The 18771-nt window shown below is 33.1% G+C and overlaps 1 protein-coding gene across 1 annotated transcript in view; it reads right to left on the bottom strand.

The window, feature by feature from the left end:
• Positions 1 to 2077: 2077 nt before the first annotated feature.
• Positions 2078 to 18771, bottom strand: part of LOC106102922 (tubulin beta-4B chain-like) — a 19393-nt gene continuing 2699 nt past the window's right edge. Inside the window, exon 2 of the mRNA XM_013282542.1 lies at positions 2078 to 2297. Within this exon, the coding sequence (XP_013137996.1) occupies positions 2109 to 2297 (189 nt within the window). The 3' untranslated portion in view covers positions 2078 to 2108. The remainder of the gene's footprint in view (positions 2298 to 18771) is intronic.

Below are 18771 nucleotides of genomic sequence, written 5' to 3'. Positions count from 1 at the left end.
AAAAATCTTATCCGATCTCATCAAGTCCTAGAATCGGCCACGTATAATGCACTAATCATATAGGAGACTATAGCTTATAATATCTAGTTATTAACTTCATTGACTGACATATCGACAATCTGATACAATTCAAAGAATCAAAACGGAACAATAATTTCATAAGATACGGGGCCTTGAGGTCGACGACCTCGTTATCTTCATTGTTCTAACGAATTATAATTACAAGAGATTCACGGAGCGTGCTTTGTAATTATAACATAAATATATAACAAGATAAATTAATATTTTCATTTTTAACACAATTAAAATTTCCATTGCTTACTACTACTTACTAATCTGAAGATAATGAAAATCTTTGGTCAATGCTTTTTATTTAATCGATTCTTATTTTAAAACTAGCTTTCGCCCGCGATTCAATCCGCGTGGAAATAAAAAAACAAAAGGGAGTACTACGTGTTCTTACATACTATCCTCTACATGTACGCCAAATTTCATCGACATCCTTTCAACCGTTTGCTACAAACTAACATCCATCCATCTAAGCTTTCGCATTTATAATATTAGTACTTCTAAAACATATTTCGATATTCTACCTAAAATGCATTTTTTAAATCTATTTCTTATAATGCATCTGTAAAACGATTACATCCGTTGCTATAAAGTCGGTGACCGTTGGCTATGCGCATGGTTGCGGCTGTAACAGTTATTTCGCGGTTATTATGCATAATTTCACCGTCGGCGTCCGTTCGACGTTAGCAGGCAATGTTAGCAGCTTAAATATCAATTATTGTTTTATGAAAATTTAGTTTAATACTTAGATCCTATTGACTAGAGTTAAAGGCGAACCATTTCTCCCTTAGTCCTCAATTGTTAGGTCATACCTATTTCAAATACCACGCGGATGAAGTCGCGGCAACAGCTAATTTGCCATAAGGAAAGGCCTAATTTAAGTCCCTTCCTCTTTACCACTCTTTTCTTATAAGGAGAGGTTGGGAAGGGGAAGTGGATTTGACGGTGGATGAGATGCATAGGAAGGGGAAATGTCCTCTTCATGTGCGTCTCCTCCTCCGTCGTATAATGGTAGACAACGCATCTGCAATTGTGGATGTCTGGGCAGCGGTCGCTTCGTCATTTTGGCGTATTCAGGTGGCCGCTTGCTCGTTTGCCACCTTATGTTATAAAAAAAAGGAAAAGGGCGGGCTATAACCTTCCTTAACATAATAAAGAAATGTTTAACCACAATATGTGAATCATACCTAGCACGAAGTCGCTATTAAATGGTTGAGTTCAACAGCCTTTTAACGACGGTTGGGGGTCTACTTTAATTACGCAAGTACAGTAACAGTTTTGGGGGTCGGCTGATGCTCTGAATCGGTTAATCGTAATTTAACGACCTTATAGTATGTTCATTTTTATGTGAAAACGTAAACAAGGTAAAGTGTTTTATCACCATTTTTATTATCGTTATTTTACTATTGGAAGTGAAATCATTCACATTTCTAGCAATTTACTATGAATTTAAATAAAAATTATTAATGAATCTTAAATACTACGCTTAGTGGGCACAGTTTTGACTAAATTATCGCACAATTGTTATGCGATTGTCGATTGTTTCGCTGCCCATTCAACTGTTTAGTTGCACAACTAAAAATCGAGTGTGCACACCTCCATAAACTCATAGGAATCAAATCGAGACGAAATAGTTGTGCGATAGTTTAGTTTTAGGATCGCACGCTCTTCCAATCTGATAGACGTCAATATTTGAGAGGAATTTGGTGTTTGAATGATGCTTTTGTATTCATCCGTAAGTTTGCAATTATATTCACTACTAGCTGTTCCCGTGTGACTTCATCCGCATGAAATTATGAAAATTTTATATTTTTGTCAAAATAACATGACATGATGGCAATCTTGATTTCTTGATGTTGGCAGCAACTTATGGTCTCTTTCCCACATAAGGTTTTATCCAAAATATTTACCCTTAAGTGTAATGGCGTTAAAATATACAGCCTAAAACGTGATGCAAGTGTAGTGCTTTTTATTCAAAAAAGAATTATTAAAAAATATGCTGTAATTGCTGACATCTTAGGCAACAAAGAAGTGTGTGTTTACGCTTTATTATAATAGTATAGATAACTTGATATCCATCGATATTGATCGATAACTTTGTAAGCAATGTGATATTTACCAGAGGCCTCATTGTAGTATACGGATATCCTTTCCAGCTGCAGATCGCTGGTGCCGCGGTACACGCCAGTCGGGTCGATGCCGTGCTCCTCTGATATGATCTCCCAGAACTGTAGACGGAAAAATTTAAAAATTAACTTCGATACTTTTTCAAGCTTCAGGTGATCAAGATGGGCTAGTAATCTATACAAATATAATAAAGATTTGTATTTTTAGGTTTTTGTATGTATTGAAATAACTAAAAAACTACGAGTATTGGGCCGATTTTAAAAATTCTTTCACGACTTAAAATGCTACTCTATCAGTTAACATAGGCTGTTTTATATATAATAAGGTAATCAAATAGCAAGCGGCTATCTGATTCCGCCGAAATGGGGAAGCGATCGCTGGCCAGACATCCACGATTCCAGATGCGTTGCCTACCCCTAATTAACGAAGGAGACGTACATAAAGAGGATATTTCCCCTTCTTATGTATCATCACTGTCTTTACTTTCTTATCCTTTCTTTATAAGAAAAAGGTTGGAAGGGAAAGAGAATAAAACTAGAACTTTGGCACACACACATCGGAGGATACGAGGAATTCATTCCATTTCACGCGTGTCTCATTAATTCGAATTTAATTCATAACTTATAATTCATTTTTGGATTAACGTTAAGCCGTTATTGAGATAAGTAGTTACAAACATAACTCAATTTTACTCGTTATCTTTCAAAATATTCGTCACCCGTATCCCAGTCGCGTCCCGACGAGAACGTGTCAAGACGTGTTTTAATGTTACACGTGACATGTATAATACATTTTATTACGTAAATGTATACTATTATAATAAAGCGTAAACACACACTTCTGTGTTGCCTAAGACGTCAGTAATTACAGCATATTTTTGAAAAATTATTATTTTAATAAAAAGCCCTACACTTAAGTCACGCTTTAGGCTATATATTTTCACGCTAGTAAACTTAAGGGTAAATATTTTGGATAAAAACCATAAGTTGCTGCAAACATCTGGGAAGCAAGATTGCCAAGTTTTGTCATGTCATGTCATTTTGACATTTGCAATTGTCAATTTGACACAAGTAAACAATAAAATAATAATTTCATGCGGATGAAGTCGCATGGGAACAGCTAGCAAACTTATAAAGCCCGGTTCACTCTAAGCCAGTACAGTTGCGAAGCTAAGCGACAGACATTGACGCCAGTAAGCGTTCACATTGTGCCAGTTAATTAACGAACCAATCAGAGCGCTGCCCAAGTATAAACCGCGCATTACATGATAACATTGTTGAAAGATTTAGTTTATAATTAACTAGATGTTGCACGCGACTTCGCTCGTGTGGAATTAAGAGATAATTAACAAAATATAGCCTATATTTCTCACTAACAACGTAGCTTGTAAATGGTGTAATTTTTGTAATCGGGCCAGTAGTTTTTGAGTTATTTCAATACAAACAAATACAAATCTTTCCTCTTTATAATATTAGTATAGAAGTGTAGATTTAGACGTAATTAAAATGCCTATTTTTGATAAGTAAGTAAGATAACAATCAAAATTAAATATTAAAAGTAAATCACTTTAATATTTGAAAAAAGTTTAAAAACTCGAGTAAAATTCTTCATATTTCATTTTAACGTCAAACTATAAAAACGAGGTATTTTCGTCAAAATATTTTTAAATCTAAAAGGAAGAATCTATAAATCTTCAATCGATGTAACAATAAATATTTCGTTCAAAAATTCATACGTGACTTAACATCCATCACAATAAAATACTGGCATAGAAACTTTCCACATACGAATAAAGCTTATAAAAAAAAACTACTATGACTGGCAATGTAGTTTATGACGTCACAATATGGCGGAACATGCTTCATACTAATAAATGCAAAAGTTTAGATGGATGTTTGTTAAAGTTTGTACTCAAAACGGCTGAACGGATTTCGATGAAATTTGGTATAGATGTAGAGGATAGTCTGGAAGAACACATAGGCTATTCACTTTTGTTTTTTTTTCTACGCGGACGGAATAGCGGAAACATATCCCGTTAGTAAAAATCATGATGGGCTCTCTAATTACTAAATCAGGTCGAATTCGTTTGTTTACGAATAATTAGTCGGCAAACTTCACATGCTATTATTAATTAAAATTTAATTCAAGAAACATGTTTTGTTAAATAGTAAACGCAAAAAATCTTTACATTTCGCCGACTGAAAACTGTAATTAACTTTTATTAATAACAAATTACATGTTTATCTAAATTTAAAATTATTTTAAACCTCTTTGTTTTTGTTGAAATTTTTTACCAACGACTCCGTGTTTGTAGAATTCAGTATTTAGGCGAATATACTATTTAACTACGTCGTAGTCTTTGACTCCAAAAATCAAACAAAATGCCAAAAAGCACTACCTTTCGCATAAAAAAAGAATTATCTAAATCGTTCCACTAGCGACGGAGTTATGTCTTAACACATAAAAAAAACCATACAGACGAAATGAGTACCTCCTTCTATTGGGAAGTCGGTCAAAAACTAAAATTCATCCATCCACTTAGGCATTTATTTAGTAAGATTTAGGGCCTTTCCCATGTCTGGCCGATAGAGGCTCAGATAGCTAAGTGACGTCACTATCAGATAGAGTACCAAAATTCAATACTGGAAGTATTCACATTATACGTTAGATTGTTATCTGACAATTGACAAGAATTGTGGGACAGGCTTGTAATGTTACCATTATAATGATGCAAGACTTTTGAAAAGATCATTCTTTACAGATTATAAGACGTTTTTTAATAAATAATTTACGTTATGGAATATGTGTTGTCGTTTTAACATAAATATAATTTTGACGCACGTCGATAGTTCGTTTCAATTGTTAATTCAATCAGGATCAATTGTACAATTGCGTACAGACGTCGCTTTCTCAATTGAATGTGAAATTATTGGCCTTCTTGGTTATTCAATTAACTTCGTTTGTTTATAATACATTCTTTTGTTTTGTTGGGATGAATATACTCGTGTTTCTTTTGCTTTGGAAATGATATAGATGCAAGTTTTTAAACAAATTCGGTACACCCAAGTTAAATTGGTCCATTATACTTTATACTATAATACTATAGTATAAATTATTTCAAACTTCCTCTAATGTGTACATTAGAGGAAGTTTGAAAGTAGCGCCAGTGGTGGAGAAATGGAGAAGCAAAAGGTTAGCGTGGTTTGGACATGTTATGCGACGAAATGATGGGGACATAAACCAGAAAGTGTTAAGATTGAATGTGGATGGCTACAAAGGAAAAGGAAGACCGAAGAGAGTATTGTGTGAGAGAGTATTGTGTGAGAGAGGATTGTGTGAAAGAGGATATGCTTAAGATAGGAGTGTATTCAGATATGACGGCTGATAGAGAAGTATGGAAGAGCACATACTGTGCCGACCCTCCGTAAAGGATAAGGGCAAGTGGATGATGACTATACTATCATATCATATAAATATTATAAATGCGAAAGTTTAAATGGATGAATGGATGTTTGTTAGAGTTTGTAGCCTAAACGGCTGAACTGATTTCGATCAAATTTGGTACGTATGTACAGGATAGTCTGGAAGAACATATAGGCTACTCACGTTTTTTTTTATTACAAATTGGCGGGTGATAGCTAGTTTAAAATAATTGTTATATAATGCGATTAATAACAATTTAAAAATAAATCGATAGATTTCTTATTTAATTTTGATAATAAAACAAAATGAAACAAACTCCGTATCACAAAAAGAATTATAAAATTGAACTACCAGAAGCAAAATTATGAAGTAAAAATACAAACGTAACATAACCTCCTTTTTGAAGTCGGTTAAAACACAAATGGTTTATAGAAATTCAAAAACATACAATATTTTTGTATTTGATTGTCATCGATTGACAATTATACAAGTCTAAATATTCCCTAGACTTGTTCTATTTATTATTTTTTTCTGTTATCTACTTTCCTTTATTACACGATATAATCTGGTAATAACAGTGTAGTGGCAGTAGTCGAATGGCCATTAATTTTGCAGACATGGCGTCGCCCCGGGCCGACACAGTGGCGCCATCTTTGTCATCGCTGGAGTATTCGGAAAATAATTTAAAAGGAAATTGTATATATTTTCCTTGATACTTAGAAGCTAAGTCACTGTGGAAATTCATACTTGTAATTTCAGTTCAGTTGTTGTTAATTTCAGTTGATCAATAAGGTTTTGCACGTAGGCGAAAAAATGTAGTAAAAAATGTAACCCTATTAGCTTTTGCTCACGATTCCGTCTGCGTGGAATTAAAAATACAAAAGTAGGCCGAAGTGATCTTCCTCACTATCCTCTACATCTATGCCAAATTTTATCGAGATCCATTCAGCAGTTTAGGCTACAAACTCTAGCAAACATCTAATCTAAACTTTCGCATTTATAATATTAGTAAGAAGTATATTTTTGTTTGTAAAAATCTAAATTAAATTTTTTGAACGATTATTTTCATCGCATATTTTTCGTATATATTCTTATAAAACAGAAGAAAATCTGGCCACTGAGGTTTTAATATCTTTTATGTAAAAAATATTGGTATTACTGACATTTTGCAACAACGGAACGTTTCAATTTCCGGTAGTTAATTGACACTGGCAACACTGACCGAGCGGGGAAACCCGCGTAATGTCCCCACGTAACCCTAAACCCTGGAAGTGGCTATCGATCCACGGTACACTGACCTTTTAGGTTTATTTTGTATTATTTAACAATTTACACCTTTAGAGCCCGCTCTCCGCACAACTTTGACAAAACTTTCACACAACTGTTGTGCGATTTTCGATTATTTCGCAGCCAATTTAATTGTTTGCACAATTAAAAATTGAGTAGTGTGCGTACCTCTATATAACACAAATCAAAGTGAGACTAAGCAGTTGTGCGATAGTTTAGTCAAAGGTGTGCGCAGTTAGTAAATTTTTTAACGTTCCAGTTAAGATGGTTTTATTGTCGACGAAATAACTGTAGCAATAATTAAGACTGTAGCATCTACGGTGCTCTCGATGTACCGTAACTGAGGCAGACGTAAAATAACGTCTTACGGAAATCGGAACCTTGAGATCGTTTAGAAAATAATTTAAACGAGCTATTGCCCGCGACTTCGTCCGCGTGGTATTAGAAAACATAAGAACTATATAAATAACAAAAAGCTACGTATCCCTCGGGAACCGGACATTTCTCGGGGATGAACCTCATCCCATGTGTACTCCAGACTTTGTTTTATATCTGTGCCAAATTTCAAAAGGATATGGTGAACCGTTGCAGAATGATCGAGTAAACATTAAAAAACTACATTAATGAATCCTACAAGAACTGTAACTATTCCCAGGATAAAAAGTACCCTATGTGTTCTTCCAGACTATGCTCTAAACCTGTGCCAAACTACATGGAGATCCGTTGAGCCGTTTAGGCTACAAACGCTAACAAACATCCATCCATCTAAACTTTCGTATTTATAATATTAGTAAGATTACTTTGTATGAAAAATAAACAAAAAATCTATCTCCTTTTAAATAATAGAACATTTACTTCGATTGATAATGCGACTTTAAGGTCGGTTAAAAAATAAAGGCATAAAAGAACGGGTCTACAGAAAAGAATTACTCTTTTTCGAGTGCATTTTTTTACAGTTTTTTGCCTTGTTATTTGCCTACAATAAGATATAAAGAGAAAGTATGGCACAACTGCATCTTCTAGCAAGACGCGGAACGGCGCGCGAACACGTAAATAAGGAAATAAGAGAGCGAAACAATTCGTTCATAAATACTTAAAATGTTTAATAAATTCTTTATTTTTTTAATTGTTTCCATTGCAGATTAAACTAAGCGTATTTTTTAAAGTAAGGTGAATTTCTCAGACAGTTGGGAGTTGAAAATCATGATAATTTCCCACCAAACATTTAAAAAATCCAATACCAAGCAGGTTTTAATCTGTTTCTTTCTAAACCGTGTATGGGTAGAAAAAAATAACAAAAGATCAATGCAACCTTGAAGTATTCAGCGGTGTTCGCTGAACCGAAACTTATTTTACTTTCAGACCGCAACGAATAAGATCGCTTCCTTTTTTTGCTACTGTCCGCCATCTTGAACAACTGTTTAGGGTTACCATTTGTAAAAAGTAATCCTTTTTTTAAGTAAGTTTAATTTTCTACACAATTTTGTCATTATTAATTATTAAGTCACGTGTCTATAAGAAGATAATTCCTTATTTAATTTTTTAACTTAAACTATTTCTATTTCTAAATAAAATAGACATGAAGACTGTAAATTTCTCTAAACATCATGTCAATGGTATTTCCGCCATTAACAAAGACATTCAAACTTCCGTAGGTAACATTTCTAAGATGGCGACACTAACCGACGCCATCTTAGAGACGTCTGCCTGCAATTTGAAAATAGAACATCGACTTTTTCTTATTGCATCGCGCTTAGGCCGTTGACATTCGGCTGCATTATTTTCGTCTCCCACCGTGTTACCATATCTGGCCACTTTAAAATCACACACAGAGATATGTGATATTTTTGAAGTAGATGGTGTCGTATTTCTAATTCAGTAGCTTATAAAGAACGATCTTTATACGATTTCCAATACCTTAGTTACGGAATTTAGTCGTTGAATGATTTAAATACTCATCGTAGCATGAAGATAATCTTAATGATCACTTAACTCCTTAAGTGCAGTATATATCTTACTTAGTTTTACTAGTTCCTACTAAAGTTTGTTACCCTTTGCCAGCAAAAAATGTATAAAACAATCAAGGTTATCTTTGTTACAATTAGAGGCTAGATTTGATGCTTGTTTTTAATTTTTTGTTAAGACGTTTTAAGACGGCTGGATTTGGATAGAATCAAGAACAGATATAGATGTCTGAGACATGGGAATTTTAAGTCTATCTTGTGGTCTACAGTTAAAGCATTGAGTTAAAAATGCCTACTGAACTGTTCAGTTTAAATGACTTTTTTGTGCCTGAATTGCCACTATTTGTCTTAAAGAGGGATTTACAGATTACAGGCTTGAGGTAGCCGAGCGCATGGCGCTTAGCCTAAACCTCGTTTATGAGTAACTAAGCTCGAGGCCTCGCTCAGGAAACTCGGCTCAGGCCATTACTTCGGATTCTAATGTCTACTACACACGCAGTTTTAACCAGTTCGTCTGTCAGAGCTCAGCGTTTATAGGGGTTTAACGTTGTATATAAATCTTATATCGAACGTTGGGGCATGTTTTAATAACATGAAAGCGTAAAAAAGAAGGAAACGGTGTAAGTGTTGAAACAAACCGAGTGGTCCAGTGTAAACATTCGAACACTTAGGGTGAAGTGCGACGATACAATGTAAACTATAGGGTTCCGTATACATTCTTAAACGAGACAATAACTTTTTTATAACAGCTATGTTTAACCATGATTCGGAGGAACAGTCTTAGACGACCCAAACAATCTTTTGTTACATTTTCAATGGTTTTGAAACAAAAAAGGGACCAATTGTATACTGTTTTCATTCAAGACAAACTTAGTAGCCTATGTGTTATTTCAGAGTGTGATTTATATCGTCTTAGATATTTTAAATACCTTCTAACAAACATCCATCCATACAAACTTTCACATACACAATATACGTATGACGTATGACAGTAAGATGGTTCATAAAACGGTTCACAAATCAGTGATGTTTAGTTAAATAGAACCCTAACAACGTAAGTAAGCGATGTTATTTCCGGATATAACAAATTGGATCTGTTGTCCAAATAAAATCCGTCATTTTAAGACAGTGTTAAATTAATATCAAGGGTTTCCGCTGTTTACAAGAGATGGGGGGATAATCTTCATTTCATTTTATGGCAACATTTAAACATATCAGTTTGACATTTAAGAAAAGAGGGTGCGTAATATCTTACATATTTTAAAATCATAACTGCTTGAATATACGTCCTATAAACAAGTTCAATATACGAGAATGTTTATTTTTATAGCGTTGTTTGGAATGTTTTTTTCCATACGAAGAATAAGCCAACAGCTGCCTTACACTTAGTCATAGACAAACCACAGATAACATAAACAATTTTATGAACTGTATTTGCATACTGAAGAAAACTAGAAATGTTTTTCGAGTTAAGTTTGTCGGCGAACTAAATAAACAATCTGTAACCATTTTTTTCTTATCGTTTAGTTATTTTACACAGACGTAAGGCAATTAAATTACATTTAAAAGTAATTAAGGCTTCTGACTAATAAAAACTTAACATTTATTTTAAGAAACATTGATTAATCGGAAAATATTTAATCTATTCCAAATATTAAAACAACTTCCAATTCTTAAAATCTTCATTATCATAAGAAAACATAGTTCAGAATTAGAAACCTCCTTTACTAAATAAAAAAAAAGAAAATACTCACAGACAGTTTATATCCAGTGGAACTTGGAATTGAATTTGACGGAGTTATACGAGTAAGAGTTACCGAAAAGGACGAACAAAATTAACTCGAATTACTCTCATTAACCTATCAGCACGCCCACTCCACCTGAGTCATAGAATAACTACCATAGAGTAAAAAAATGACAAACAACTGTCAACTAATGTAAGATTTTAATCTGTTAATAATTGTCACTGGCAACGAATAATCAGACGTTTTTTTTATGTTTTTTTTTCTAAACGGCTGTTTCTTGCAATGATTGAACACTAAATGCCAATAAACAATAGCTTTATCGATAATTTTCGGCGTGCGTCGTTGTATTGCGGTTTGAATACGAAATTTACCTTCCTCGTTTATAATTATGGGTTCGGACAAAACAGATTGATGTAATGAATAACAAATATATTATTTATAAGCTCAAAAACCTCGACGTTGCATCGTTACCTGTTTATTTTACCGGTTACGTATACTAATGTTCGAAATACTCTGCTAAGAAAGAATAAAGTTTTATTAGAAAAATATCGGTTTTCGTACAAAAAGAAACCTTATGATTAAAAGAAATATGAATAACTATTTATTTATATATAACTAATGAATGGATATTAAAAATATAAAGTTAATTTGAATTCAAAATCAACTATCTTTACTTTTTACTAATATAAAGTGGAAAGATTTGTATTTTTGTATGTATTGAAATAACTCAAAAACTACTGGGACGATTTTAAAAATTCTTCCACCGTTAGAAAGGAAATTTATCTGTGAATAACATAGGCTGTATTTTTCAATTTGACGCGGGCGAAGTCACGAGCAACTAGTGCTAAGATTGGCAGGAGATGGAGGAGGACAGGCGGCGTAATTAATTAATTAACAGTAATTTTTTTTTATACGACAAACTTGTCTGTCTACCCCTAAGATATTTAAGTGCGATTTTATCTATTTTATTTAGGTTTATCCGCGTACAAGGATTCAGTTAATTCTTAGTATAGTGCGTTATCTCTATATAGTCACAAAAACCGTTTCCAACAATTCCACGGTCATCTACCCTTATATAGTTATACGCACAGATTTCAAAAGGCTATCAAACAATAAAGTTTTGCCAAATGAAGACTAATGCGTTGTCTACAAATGGAATAAAGTCTTCATAAAGTTTTATATAGTTTTTTTAATCTTAATTCTGCTGGAAACTTTTTTTTTAAATAACGCATTGTAAGAGCGTACGAACTATCGCACAACAGTCTAGTCACGCTTTAATTCCTTATTACCATATACGGAGGTAACACTACTCGATTTTTAGTTGTGCAACTAAACAGTTGTATCAAACAATCGACAATCGCACAACAGTTAGCGATATTTTATCAAAGACTAGCTGTTTCTCGCGATTTCAAATGCGTGAAATTAAAAAATAAAAGCCTATGTTACTTACCTTTCTGACGATAAAAGAATTTTTAACCGACTTCCCAAAATAAAGAGGTAGTAAATTCGTCTCTATGTTTTTTTAAATTAACCCAGTAGTTTTTGAGTATTTATTGAAATAACTCAAAAACTACTGGGTTTTGTTTTTTGTTTGTATTGACATACAAAAATACAAATCATTCCTCTTTATAATATTAGTATAGTTTATCATATATTTTGATTAAGCATTAAGTGCAAGTTAAATTAGTTTATATGCAATTTTAGTTTCGCAATGTTGGCCACCTTGGCCGTGGTCGAGACCGGCCATGACTCGCTCAGATTGCGCGCCAATCGCTGTACAATGAAAAACGGCAGCCGACATTCAATGTTACCAACCTTTGGTTAACTATTTTTTTTTTCCATTCTAAATTTTAATTCCGTTTCTGTGTGTCAAGCTCACTGTCAACCTATACGCATGTCATCTATGTATTAAAATAACTCAAAAACTTCTGGGCTGATTTTAAAAATACTTTCACCGTTAGAAAGGTAAGTTATGTGAGTAACATAGGCTATCTTTTTATTCACGCGTACGAAGTCGCGAGCAACAACTAGTATTTTATATAAAGTTTTTAGATTACCAGTTTTTTAGCAAGTTTGTTGTAAATAAACGTATGGAAAGATCTCTGGTAATTTTTTTTTTTATATCGCGAGGGGCCCTTGTAGCGTTCGCTGCTATTGCTGAAGCAGCAACCTTGGTACCTAGGATGTTATGTTACTAAAAATATTAATATCAACAACTATCTTTTTGTTATTTTTTAGGTAAAAATATTTGAACATTTTATGAAATATCTCAACTGTAAAGGTATTTGGTTTTCATTTTTCTAGTAATAATAAATGTCTAAATATATTTTCATATTTCAAAGGATAAATTAGATTAAAAGGTTGAGTACCCCTGTGTTGAGCTAACAATGGTATGTTTTAGTTTTATTTGCCTTGTAGACTTATTTACGAGGGCGCCGGAGCGCGGACTTTCTTGGAAGAGATGTATTCAATTATATTACACTATTACATATTTAATCGACCATGAATGTATCGAAACACTATTAATATGTGTAAATAAAACTCGAAACGATAATTTAAAAATCTAGATATTATCTTTATGTCCCTCACTAAAATAATTGTGAGTGTGGATTGTTTTCGTAATTTTTTGGCGCATAATTTCCGGGTAAAATTCAAATATTTCGAATTCAAAACAACCATAGACAAAATAGTAACTAACTGGCTCTCGCCTGCAACTTTGATCCGCGTGGAATTTAAAAAAATAACAAAAGTAAATAGCCTATGTTCTTCCAAACTATCCTCGACATTTATGCCTTTCATCGAGATCCGTTCAGCAGTTTAGGCTACAAACTCTAGCAAACATCCATCTAAACTTTCGCATTTATTATATAAGTGAGATAGTAAGATTAGAACGACATATTGATCCAAAAACAAAATATTAAAGGACTGTCCCCCGACTGGCTGATAGAGGTTCAGATATGACGTCACTGTCAGAGATTGTTATTAGACAATTTACAATTTCGTGGGACAGGCCTTAATTAGAGTTTCATAGCCCTTCGTTCATATTATATTTATATCATATTATTCCCTTGTCTTAAATCCGAATGCATCTGAAATATTCGATTTTAAAACGAGATATAAATAATATATTTAAACCACACACATCGAGTTTAGTCGATTTCTTCCTTTATTTATATAACTCCCGCCGAGTTGCATTTGTTACCTTGTTTTTCCCCGGGAGACAAAGGTGCTCCCGAAATACGCCTGTCACTTGACAGTTGGTAATTCATTGTAACTTTTAGTAAAAATGACAATCTTGACAGTGAAATATATTTAACAACATTGAGAGTTTTTAAATATCCACAATGATGTTTTTAGAATTAATATACCATAACCTAAAAGGCATCTGCCGACCATCTGGATTGGACACCTCTCTTGACTCTTTTCTATACTATTATAATAAAGCGTAAACACACACTTCCTTGTTGCCTAAGATGTCAGCAATTATAGCATATTTTTGAATAATCCATTTGAGATATATGTTGTTATATTCTTCTTTTTGATTTGTGTGTACAATTTGATTTTTCTTCTTCTTTATTATCAGTTGTTTTTTGTATTTTTAACTTAAAATATTATTATTATTATTACTTTAAATATTATGTATTATCACATATGTAGATATAGTGTCACATTGGATTTATTCTGTAAAGATGCTATATTCTCGTTATTAAATAAATAAAAAAAAAAAATAAATAAAAAAATTTTTTAGTAAAGAGCCCTACACTTACGTCACGCTTTAGGTCATATAGTTTCACGCCATTAAACTTGGGGGGTAAATATTTTGGATAAAAACCTTAATGTAGGAAAGAGAACATAAGTTGCTGCCAACATCAAGGAAGCAAGATTGTTATGTCGTGTCTTTTTGACATTTGTAATTGAAAATTTGACAAATGTAAACAATAAAATAAAATTTTCATAATTTCATGCGGATGAAGCCGCACGGGAACAGCCATTATACAATAAGTATGCGGGCTTAACAGCGCGCACACCTTCGACTAAACTATCGCACAGCTGTCAGCGATTTGATGTCTACAAGCTTATATTGAGGTGCGCAAACTAAACGATTAGTTGTGCAACTAAAAAGTTGAATTAGCTGAGAAACAATCGACAATCAACAACAGTTGTGCACCCACTTTTACGTATATTAAAACCTTTTTGACCGACTTCCCAAAAGAAGGAGGTACTCAAGTCGTCTGTATGTTTTTTTTTATTTTTTTTATTTTATGTTATTAATGAATTCGATCTCCATTCTGCAGCCAGTATGCTACAGACTAAAAAATGACGGCAGTTATTTAAGCAGATTAATGCGTTCATTCCTTTTTTAATTACACAAAGAACAATGTAGTCGTTAAATTCGGTGCTATGAACCATAAAATACTATCGTCATATCTATAAATAAACATATTTGGTTGTTTGTTGTTTACCACTATTGGGTTAAAAATTTTGATACGCATAAGGTCCTATGCCTAAACTAGAATTGCTTGTAACTTTTAAGCCCGTATATAAGTAACTTAGTAAGAAAGTCGTTCTATACAAAATATTTTTGTCTTAGTTTTTTCAAAGCGTTTGACAAGGATAGCAATTAACAATACTAACATTATAAATAGGTAAAAGATTTGTATTTTTGAAGTTTTGTTTGTATTGAATTAACTCAAAAACTTCCGGGCCGATTTAAAAATTCTATCACCAAAAGTTACGTTATCGAGTAACATAGGATATATTTTTCATGATTTTTTCAATTCATGCAGACATAGTCACGAGCAACAGCTAGTTATTTAACATTAGTGTTAAAGCGTAAAAACCTATAGTTATGTAACCTTAGATTCGATACACTAACAATTAAGAGAATAACACAGAATATTGCAGCAAAAAATAACGCATGTAAGATTTTCCTGCTCCATTTTTTTAAACTAAAAAATAAAAGAACGTTAACTGCCCAAATAAGATAGTCTATGGCCGGAAATTCGTCAGCTGCGTTGACACAATAGAATCAAGATGGCAGCCGTCTTAATGTCATTCGTGTCACGTGGCGCCACTTCCACGACTGAATCACCTCGTCTGACGATCTTATTATTATATTAGGAATCATCATTTACATCCAATTCGTATATTTAAAACAATCGAATGGAATTCATAAACATTAGTAATCGTTTTGTATGATGTTTTTATAATGGTAACACTTATTGTTAAACAAGGAATTTTATATTTATGCAAAAAAGAACAGACGAACGTTACCTTGTTCCATTTTTAAATAATTTCTGCTTCAAATCCCGCGAAAATAATTGGATACAATTGAGGTTAAAGTTTTTCATTACTATTATATTTTAGACTAGCTGTTACTGGCGACTTCGCCCGCATAAATTAAAAAAAAGCCTATGTTACTCAGTGATAACATAGCTTTTCAATGGTGCAAGAATATTTAAAATCGGTCCAGTAGTTTTCGAGTTATTTACATATTAAAAGCAAAAATACAAATCTTTCCTCTTTACAGTATACATATATATACTCGTATAGATTTGCTTATTAGACAATTAAAACAGAATTTCAAGTACAATAACCAAAACATGCTGACAAAACGTATGTTGCAAAAAATGTAATCCAAACTATTAACTTGTGGTTTCTAAAAAAATACATTAACATCAACTGATATCGTTTTATTAAGGAGTAAAATTAATTAGGAAAACAAGTAAGTTCGTAGTTTTTGCATGACTTGCATGCAAAAACTACGAAATTACCAATTATCGCACACTGTTGTGCGATTGTCGATTGTTTCGCAGCCAATCCAACTGTTTAGTTGCATAACTAAATATCGAGTAGTGTGCGTCGATCTTCATACATACTCCAGATTTTTTTAGGGTTCAGTGTAAAGAAATTATTTCAATACATTTCTGTCAGCTCATATTTGTTAGAATATCTAGCATTTTTCATGTTCTGTATAAATAAAAATAAATGTACGTTGGCGTCACTAAATAACTTTCGGTTACATTTAGGCCGAAATCGAAACTAAGGCAGAAACTGGGATTTTGTCCAAAACCGTGCCGATACCGAATCGGTCATTAACTGTTGCTCGCGAATCCGTCCTCGTTAATTAAAAAAATAATAAAAGACCATAGCCAATGTTACTCTGTGAAAACGTGGGGTTTTTAATAGTGAATTGTTGAAATCGGCCAGTAGTTTTTACGTAAATCAAGTACATACAAAAATACAAATTTTTCCTCTTTATAATAATAGCATAGATAAGTTTATGGCCTTATAAAGGTAGAATTATTTACAGTTTTGTTATAATTTCTCACTAACATTGAATTTGACTGTACATATCAAATATCGTACAAGTCTAGATTGAGAATGTATTGTATCTCCTAGTTATGCAGATGTGCGCTGTCTGTCTAGACTTCATATTGATTTTCCTACGGACGATGCTTAATGGGGAAGCGTAGGGTGCGGTTTGAAGGACTTATTTCCTTTTTATATACCACTAGCTGTTCCAATGCGACTGCATTCGCATGAAATTATAAAAAAAAACTTTATTTTATTGTTTACATTTGTCAAATTCTCAATTGCTAATGTCAAAATTCAAATGCACTAATAACAACTATGGCAGTCTTGCTTCTTTGATGTTGGCAGCTTGTATTTTATGGTATACCTTTTTCTTTTTTTTTATATGTAACATAAGGTGGCAAACGAGCAAGCGGCCACCTGAATCCGCCAAAATGGCGAAGCGACCGCTGCCCATAGACATCCGCAATTGCAGATACGTGCCTACACTTATCCGACAGTGGAGACGCATATAGAGAGAATATCTCCCCTTCCTATGTATCTCCTCCGTCAAATCCACTTCCCCTTCCTATCCTCTCCTTAAAATAAAAGGCTGGTAAAGTGAAAGAGACTTAAATTAGGCCTCTACCTGCTGGTATACCCTTCAACATTCTTGAAGCTATCTTATTTACTTAATTATATACATATGTACATAGTTAAGTTGCATTAACATCTAAGTATTAATTTATTACTAAATACATTTCAATTAAATTGTATTTGAGATTCACGTTGCGTCGATAAATTACGGCTAATCGAATTGATCGTGCTGCCATATTTGAAAGTTTAATTGCGGAATAATAACGGATATAACGGACAGTCGGTACAATGCACCAGTGATATCTCAGCTTAGCCTGTTCCAGAGTTTGTCAATGCTATCTATGAGTTGTAAAAAGTTTTCCGTAAACCGTATTACGTTTACTTTAGTTATTACTAGCTGTTGCTACTTCGTCTGTGAGAAATTAAAAAAATATAAAAATTTAGGTTGTTACTAGCTTGTAATGTAGATTTTTAACTTCTTGAAATTGGCCTAGTAGTTTTAAGTTATTTCAATACATATGATTTTTTTTTTCTTGGACCTCTTAGGTAGTAAACATTATGCAATATGTCTTTATTTTCAACTAGCTGTTCCCGTGCGACTTCATTCGCATGAAATTATGAAAATTGTTTTATTGATTACATTGTGTCAAATTCAATTGCAAACGTCAAAATGACATGACATGATGACAAAGTATGGCAATTTTGCTTCCTTTTGGCAGTAACTTATGGTCTCTGTCCCACATTAGGGTTTTCATCCAAAATATTTACCTCCTAAGTTTAATGGCGTAAATATATAGCCAAAAGTGTGACGAAGTGTAGGGCTTTTTATTAAAAAGAGAGTAATTCAAAAATATGGTGTAATTGCTGACATCTTAGGCAACAAAGAAGTGTGTGTTTACGCTTTAGTATAATAGTATAGATTGACTTAAATATACTGAACCCAGACGAGAATATCGTTTCGCGCTTATATTCGAATGCAAAAACTTCTATATTCATTCTCTGTTATTCGGTCGCCTGTCACCACAAATATCGATCTAGTTTTTTCTATACTATTTACTTTATAAAGTTACTTTCACATTTTTAAAAATAAGTAAATGAATCGATGAAAGTAATATCTGAAATGTCAGTGGTTTTATAAAAAGAGAATAATTTCAAACTCTTATAAATAATTAATATTTTTTTTTTATAACGTAAGGTGGCAAACGAGCAAGCGGCCACCTATAACCGCCAAAATGGCGAAGCGACCGCTGCCCAGAGACATCCGC

This window comes from Papilio polytes, unplaced genomic scaffold (genome assembly GCF_000836215.1).
Source record: "Papilio polytes unplaced genomic scaffold, Ppol_1.0 DF823901.1, whole genome shotgun sequence".
NCBI classification, from domain to species: Eukaryota; Metazoa; Arthropoda; class Insecta; order Lepidoptera; family Papilionidae; genus Papilio; species Papilio polytes.
Note: the sequence above shows the minus strand (reverse complement) of the source record. Positions and strands in the feature narration are given on the sequence as shown.